The sequence below is a fragment of the Sphaerodactylus townsendi genome, linkage group LG01, assembly GCF_021028975.2.
Source record: "Sphaerodactylus townsendi isolate TG3544 linkage group LG01, MPM_Stown_v2.3, whole genome shotgun sequence".
Lineage (NCBI taxonomy): Eukaryota > Metazoa > Chordata > Lepidosauria > Squamata > Sphaerodactylidae > Sphaerodactylus > Sphaerodactylus townsendi.
Window position 1 is genome coordinate 48,599,737 of NC_059425.1, and position 8,221 is coordinate 48,607,957.

The 8,221-nt window shown below is 43.7% G+C and overlaps 1 protein-coding gene across 1 annotated transcript; it reads left to right on the forward strand.

Annotated features, from left to right (window-relative positions):
* Positions 1-353: 353 nt before the first annotated feature.
* On the forward strand, positions 354-7,133 carry TMEM247 (transmembrane protein 247). The gene is made up of 4 exons (XM_048504820.1): positions 354-371; positions 1,160-1,390; positions 2,152-2,487; positions 6,769-7,133. The coding sequence occupies exons 1-4, from the start codon at positions 354-356 to the stop codon at positions 6,970-6,972; spliced, it is 789 nt and encodes a 262-aa protein (XP_048360777.1). The 3' UTR covers positions 6,973-7,133.
* The last annotated feature ends 1,088 nt before the right edge of the window (positions 7,134-8,221 follow it).

The following is an 8,221-nucleotide window of genomic DNA, read 5'->3' on the forward strand; positions in this document are numbered from 1 at the left end:
TATTGCAACTGCTGTGGTAACTGGAAAATTATGATGTCATTGCAGAATGGAATTTTTTAACATCACCATGGTACTTTGGGAGAGGAAGCCTGGGTTGTGTTTGTGCAGTGCGAGTTTGCTTCAAAGTAAGACAGCTGATTTCAGTTACTCTACTTGGGGCAGATGGGGAAGTAGAGGCTTCTACCTTGAAAATCAATATTGATGTCCATAGTCTTCCTGTAACTAAATCTGCTATGGTAAGAAATTCTAGCACATTCTTGTGTTTCAGGCTGAGCACAAAGTATAGCATTTTTGAGATTCTGAGGCGATCTTGAAGCATCTTCATTATTTGTAGCATTTGTATCCATTTCCACATGACCGATGAGCCAAAGGTAAAAGTTTAAAAAATCGTAGGGCATGAACACATGAAGCTGTCTAGTACTGTGACCAAACATTTGTCTATCAAGGTCAGTATCATCTTCTCTGACTGGCTCTCCAGGGTCTTTGGCAGAGAGGACTTCCACATCACCCTTCTCATGTCAGTTGGAAAAGCCGGGGATTGAATTTGGGACTTTCCACATGCAACACACACACACTCTATTCCAGAGCCTCAACATGTCTTCTTGATCAACCAAAGCCTAACATTTTTACACCCTGTCAAAATGAAGCATTCTCACTGGGGGCTTTTATGTCCAATTCTTATTTTTCAAGATTGTTTCCATAGCCCTTACTGTGTCCTTAGTAGTCACTTTCTACTGATTTTTATTATGAAATAAAAAAAAATTGGCTGATAAGTTGGACAAAGAAATTTTTTTAATACATTTGGAAAAAATAATTCATTTTACTTCAAACAAGGGCCCTTGCAACTCTCTGACAAAGATTCACCATATGCCTGGTTCCTGTCTCTAGAGACGTCTGTTGGTTGTTGCATCCAGTGACAAAGGGAGGGGAAACTGCGCCCGGGACATGAACTGCCCATGTGCCTCCCTCCCGCCCACTCCCTGACACGCCACACCACGCCCTGACATGCCCCGCCCCACCCCTGACATGCCCCAGTCCTCAACATGTAACTGCAATGGCACCACCCGGGGCAAGCCGCCCTGGATGTCCCCATTGCAGCTCTGCCTCTGGTTGCATCTGTTCTCAACTCTGGGGTTTTCTTCCTTCTGATCTTTTGCAGGAAACACCCAGAGATCCCCATTCATCATCTGATTTCTCTAACTTTGAGACAGAGTCTGTGCATCACACAGACAAGGAGATTCAAGCAGATCTAGATCACACCAGTAACTTGGAGGAGTCTGAATTCTCTTATCAAGGCGGAATTTCAGAGTTCAAGGAAATGCAGGCAGGGATTGAATTTGCTGTGCAGATCACTCCTCTCAAAAACACCAAAAAGCACAGGGAAAAGATGGTAAGCAGCAATGAAATGAAAGCAGCATGCAGGACAGAGGTTGCCATGTTTGCTTTGGGAGCAGAACACTGAAGTACCGTATCGGGTTTAACTGCACGGTTGGTCTGTGGAAACTTTCTCAGGAAAAAAAACCTATTATGTTCCATGTTCCACTAGCATAGTGAGTGAGGGCTCTAAACTGTGTCCACGTAAGCCACAAATGAATCCATAAATCTTTAAGGGACCACAACGCTCTATTTTTGTCTTTCCTGAAATAGACACACACCACCAATTGCTCTGGAACGGTTGAGCTAGATGACCTCACATGCGATCATGGGGCAGCATTATTTTGTCCCTGTACAGCTGCAGGTTACCTCCATTTTCGATGGAGTTTCCATTACTCCTAGTTCCAGAAGCTGACTAAAATATAAACACAAACAAATAACCATCTTATAATGTCTTTGATGGACATTTCCCCCCACAGTTCACATTAGTTTTATTTGTTCCAGCTGTGGGATAGGAAGGGCTCATTTTGGAGTTCCATTTTGATTTCAGTATGGCTAACAATATGAAAGAAATAAAATGGATAAGACATGCATTAACAATATCCAATGAAAAACAGCCAGCAACGTCAAATTTATTAAAAACTGCCAAGCGCCTCTTGGGGAGGATTCCAAAACAATGTAAAGAAGATTCTTGAAAACCACTTAAAATGAAGGTCCATAGAACAAGGCTAGATATGGTGGAATGAAGCTCAATTTTTGGTGGCCTTTTTGTTTCAGGATCCTGCAAGGGACACCCCAGCCTCTTCCTACATTCCAGATGATGTGATGGAAACTTTAAACAATAAGAATCCAGCAGACCGGCTAGCAGTCACCACCCAAAGAGGAACCAGCGGTTTGTTGCCTGAAACATCCTCTAGGATGGCTGAGATCAGCAGTTTGGAGGGAATGGGTCAACTGCCGATTAGACAGATCACAGCAGTTGACGTTGACTTAGAGAAGATAAAGTTGGATGGTGCCATGACCAGGATGAGGTACAGGCATGAAGAAAATGAAAAGAAGCGACGGCATGAGGAAAAAATGGAACGGATACGTCATCAGGCAATTTCTCAATCAGTAAGTAAGGGAAACCTAATGGACAACTACAGTTTAGTACAAACAGAAGCCAAAGTCAGCACTAAACACACAAAGCTGCCTCATACTGTGCCAGACCTTTTGATTATTAAGGTCTGTGCTGTTTCCTCCTCTTGGTAGCATCTCTCTAGGGTTTCAGGTCAAAGTGTTTCACATCACCCACCACTACCTGATCCTTCTAACTGGAGATGCCAAAGACTGAACCTAGGACCTTCGCAAATCAGACAATCTTGCACTGAGCCGTGACTTTTCCCCTAGCCAGACTAACCTGTAGCCTCTTTGATGACGATGGTTATAAAGCAGTTATTAGCTAGTTATGGGCACACCTAAATACAATATCCCTATAACCTAAGGCTGCTTATTTTTTTTTCTGCTTCAGCTGACATGGTTTCCTCTACATAATCCTAGGAATACCAGTTTTGATTTGATATTGAGAATCCTCCACTAGTCATGCTTAACAACTCCTTCACAGAACAACAGTTTCCAGGAGTATATGACTGCTAAACCATATACTGTGAAGCTGCTACATCTGAAATTACTTATGGGCCATTTGAAGCAGCCTTTTGATTTTTGAAAACTAGGAAACTGACAGCTTGAAACTGTCAGAGGTAGCTGATGCTGGAGAAGACCAAAAACTCTCAGTACCTATTGAGGCTGTAATTTGTGGTTATTGCTACTGCTTATTTGTCTATATATCTAATGCCCATGCATACCCCATCTGTGGATATTTAAATCTGCAGATAGCAGGCACACTTACCCCAAATTTGGGGTACTCCTCAAGTTTGCAGAAAAAAATTGAAAAGTTAATGAAAGGGGGATTACATTTTTCTGCATCACAGACAGCATACTTACTATGGTTCTGGTCTCTGTGGTGAAGACCTGGAGGCTGGAAGTAGCAGCAGTCATTGGGAGTAACTCCAGGCCTGACTGCAGACCCAGCACAGTCTGGAAGATACTCAGCCGCAGAAGTGGCAGCTGCTGGAGTTGCCTGGTGAGAGAGCAGAGCTGTTGAAGGAAGGCCTTTCTCACCCAGAGCAATCCAAGTGAACTGCTGACAGTGGGTCTGGGGAGGTGGGGAGGCGGGGAGGCGGGGGGCGGGGGAGGGGGAAAGAGACAGATACCTGGAGTTGGGGCAGGGAGAGCAGAAAGTTAGTGGTGGGGCAAGGAGGGCAGAAAGAGAGAGAGAGAGATGGGGTAGGTGGGCAGAAAAGAGAAGGAGATGAAGTAGGGTGGCAGAAAGAGAGAGAAAAGGAGTTGTAAAATCTCCTGTGATTAAACAAAAACTAAATTAGTGAAGTGCAGTGCTAAAGAAAACTGTCTGCACTGCCTCTTGAAGATCAAAAGTAATGCAAGGGACTTCCTTGGGGTAGTTGTTGCATAATTGTTAGGCTGCCACCGAAAAGGCCTTCTCTCATATGCCTAACAGAAGAGTTTCTTTAATTGGTGGGACAGTCAAGAGAGCTCCTTTCTGTGATCTTAACTCCCAGGCAGAGATATATGGGAGAAGATGGTTCCTTAGATACTCCAGTCCCAAGTCATGTTGGGCTTTAAAGGACAAAAACAATGCCTGAAATTGGGCTTGGAAGCAGACTGGGAGGCAGTGTGATTGCTGTAGTACTGGGATCACATGCTCCCAATAACTGGCCCTGACCAGCAGTCTAGCTGCAGCGTTTTGCCTTAGGTACAACTTCTGAACACTTTTCAGTTGTAGGCCCACGTACCCATGTCTTGTCAGGATTAAATATCAGCTTGTTCACTCTCATCCAGCCCATTACTGACCCCAAGTACCAGTTCAGCTAAAGCACTGGCATAATTCTCACTCCCAAGCAAGCATTTAGTATGCCCCTTAACTGCTTAGCCAGTCCCCTTCTGGCAGCTTTTTTCAGCCAATAAGAGCAAGAGTGGAGAACACAGGTGGTAGGTCTCACCTATTTAAGGATATTGTCGTCATCTTTGAGGTCCACAAGCAGAAAGTATCCATTTAAATCGGACAAATGGATGCCAAAGGTACATCATATCCACATTGGCATATAAACCAGAGCAGATGTGGGTGATTTTGTTTGCAGAGTGAGTAGCAAATTGATCACAGCGGGATGTTGAGTGGTCAGTTTCAGTTCCTTGGGATTGTTATGTAGAAGTCCCCTAACGACATGAAAGCTCGGCTGGTTGATTATGTACAGATGTAATGGTGCTTGTGATAACACACAAAGAATGCAGCTGGAGAAAAAAGAATGTTGTTGAAGAAATGTGAGCAGAGCGGGGGAGGGGGGGCTGTCCAGACCCAATTCTGATAATTTAATGTCAGCCTGCAGTGCTGAACCCAATTGCCTGACATGAAAAAATGCCACAGTCCAGTAACTGAACCTGTCAGGAAAGAAATATTCATTTGGTTTTTAGGGGATTTTGCATTTCATAAAATCATGAAGTTGGAAGAGAATGCAAGGGCCATCGAGTCCAACCCCCTGCCAAGCAGGAACTCACAATGAAAGCACATCCAGTCTTTTGTTTAAAAACCTCCAAAGAAGGAGACTCCATCACCCTTCCAGGCAATATATTCCACCGTCAGACAGCCCTTACCATGAGGAAGTTCTTACTAATGTCTAGGTGGAACCTCTTTTCCTATACCTTGAACCCACTACTTCTTGCCCTAGTCTCTGGAGCAGCAGAAAACAAGCTGCTCCCTCTTCAGCATGGCATCCCTTCAAATATTTAAACATGGCTATCATGTTATCCCATAACCTTCTCTTCTCCAGACGAAACATACACAGCTCCTTAAGTCACTGTTCATAGGGCATGGAATTCAGACCTTTTACCATTTTGGTCACCCTCCTCTGGACCTGTCCCACCTTGTCAATGTCCTTTTTGAATTGTGGTGCCCAGAATTGGCACAGAATTCCAAGTGAAGTCTGACCAATGCAGAATAGAGTGATGCTACAATAATTTCCCTTGATCTAGACATTATACTCTTTTTTGATGATGGTTAAAGGAGACGGTTTAGTGTGGGGTTTTTATGTTGGCTTTTAATATTTATACAATTGTGGACCCATGAGACTTATGGGGGGGAGGGGAAGGATCTCATCCTATCTGTTTGCATGCTGACCCCACGTGTGGCTGCTTGCCACATTTGCTATTAATGAGCCTAGTGCTTCTCCAGGCCTCCATAGCTTGCCTCCAAGGCCACCTATGGCAGAGGGGTCATCCAGGATCTGGTCCCTGGTTGGTCTCGTTGTGCAGTGACTCCCAGTTGTATGGTAGTCACAATTGCCAGGCTGGATTGAGTGGTGTGGATATGCCTTTGGTAGTTGCTGCCAGCCCTATTTCTCCTTCAAGCACATGGCAGTTTGACAGGATCCTTTCCAAGGTTGTTTTGGTATCTAAATCCCCCTTTGGTCCAGAGAACATCCAAGTAGTCCTGACAAAAGCATGGCAGTGGATTGATGCCTTTGGGGAGCCATCAGAGAGTCTCTTGCCCGCTCTCTGGCTATTGGCCATGCAGGCACACTCTGTTTAAAACTATATCAATGTTTGGTAATGTACAGTTTGCCTCTTGCAGAATAGTTTTTTTTGCTGCCCTCCTTCGGAATGGTTAGCGTCACAAGAATGCCAACAGTTCTCCCTGTATGTAGGAATCACACTTCATGTATGTTTCACTGAGGGACAAAGAGGTTAGGGTAGTTCTAATGCAAGGTGAAATATTGTGGGGGGAAGGGCAGGGGGAAAATACATGGGAGAACATATTGTGAGCTTACTTAACCTCCCTTCTAATCCCACCAAACACTTCTGTTTTGCGCAGATTGCCCAAATACCTTCTTGTTTCACTAGAATTTAGTCCCGCTTTGGTCATTCACTAGAATTTAGTCCCGCTTTGGTCAAAAGGTGCTGGATTTTCATAAGAAAATCCTGGATTGAAACAGAGGTTTGAATGTATTTGAATTTGTACGATACCTCCCAAAGTATTGTTCAAGTGTGCACCATATTGCAATCATGCTGCAGCTAAGCAAATATGTGTCTGGTCAGTGCCTGGCTGGGAGACTCACTGGGAACTGCAAATCCCCTGAGTACTATGATGAGAGAAACGGGGTTACAAAAGTCAATAAATAACTTTACCACGACCCAAAACCACAGAATTGAATGCGTCCTTAAGTTGATAGAAATGAACAAATGTTGAGCCCATTCAGCTTCCTCTGGACTCTGGATCAAACAGAGCAACCGCTTTCTTAACAAACACATCATTTCCTTTCCTTTCCCCCCTTTCCCCTGCAGATTGGACAAGAACTGCATGAACTACTCCAGCCCCAGAACCAGTATGCACTAATTTTTTTCTGCTTCATCTTTATCCATATCATTTATACAGTCAGGGAGCTGGCTTTCTATTTTATTACAAAGCACCACCTACTCTGCTGTGTCATTGTGCTGTATTTCATTTTCAAGAAGACTGTCCTGGGTTGCAGAAATAAGAAGAAATAGCCAAGAAATAACAACAGACAGCAAAGAAGAAAAAAACAGATAAAAATTAGCTTCCTGAAGTCTCCTATTTCCTAGACCTGTCTCCTTTTCTTCCCTCTTATCTATTTCTTTCTTACAATCTGCACAGTGAAAGCACAAGTTTAGATGTGGCTGTCTAAGGGTCTGGCTGATCCCTCTTTTGAATGCTGCTGTTAAATGACGATTGTCATTATTCTTTTGCAAGCTTCTCTGCTGCAGCTGGCCATGTGAGCCTGTCACGGTAATAAAATGACCAGAGATCTGGAAAAAAAAGATTATGTTTTTTTTTAAATGTATAAACATTTGAATTGGCATTCGTGTGAGTCAGAACACTGGGTCATATATGGGAACAGGAAAATAGGCTTGAATATTATATTTGATATAAAAGAATAAGGGATCTATATAAACTGAAAATCAAGGAGTCTCTCAGTAAAAGTAACTAGTCAGCAAGTTACAAAGCAGGGAAGATCTTATCATATCATTAAGGAATTTATAACATCCCAGTACAGGACTAAAGACATGAGACAGAGCATGTCTTACTGACCTAAAGGCATCCTCAGCTAGATAAGAGAGACTAAATTAATAAACACAGAAATGAAGATGTCAAAGGTTAGAGATAAATCTGATGAGATAATTAAAATATGTTTTTCAGTATTTTAATGAACTCTGAAATGATAGTGAAATATATGAAAGATACGCATAGGATGTATTCTAGGGAAACCACATATCATAAATAATTGTTGCAATCATTTTCACCTTTTTAGTAAATAAGATGTATGTAAAATCATGTTATCCTGGAGAAGTTTCTCTTTGGGCATAATCCTCTTCAGGAATGTTGGAAACTGGTTATATTGATTGAAGTCAGGAAGGCTGGAATCAAGGATGTAGGTAAGGGGGGTTCCCGGGTTCAACCCCAACCATTACATGTCTGAATCTCCTAAGCTCCACCCCACCATCCCTGCGTGCCCCCTGGCCCCCCTGCGACTGGGCTCCCAGTTGGCAGTCCCTCTTGCCCTCCCCTCAGGAGAGAAAAAACTGATGTCCCCGACCTCAGAGAGCTGAGGGGTGGAGCTCAGGGATGTGGCCACACCTCCCCAAGCCCCGCCCCTGGCCTCAGTGCTTATAAAAGCAGCTCTCCGAGGCTGGAGATGGCAGTCTCTTGTGGTCTCCCCAGAGGGGAGGACAGAAGGGACTGCTGGCTGGGTATAAGAGAGGTATTTGGTTGGGTGTG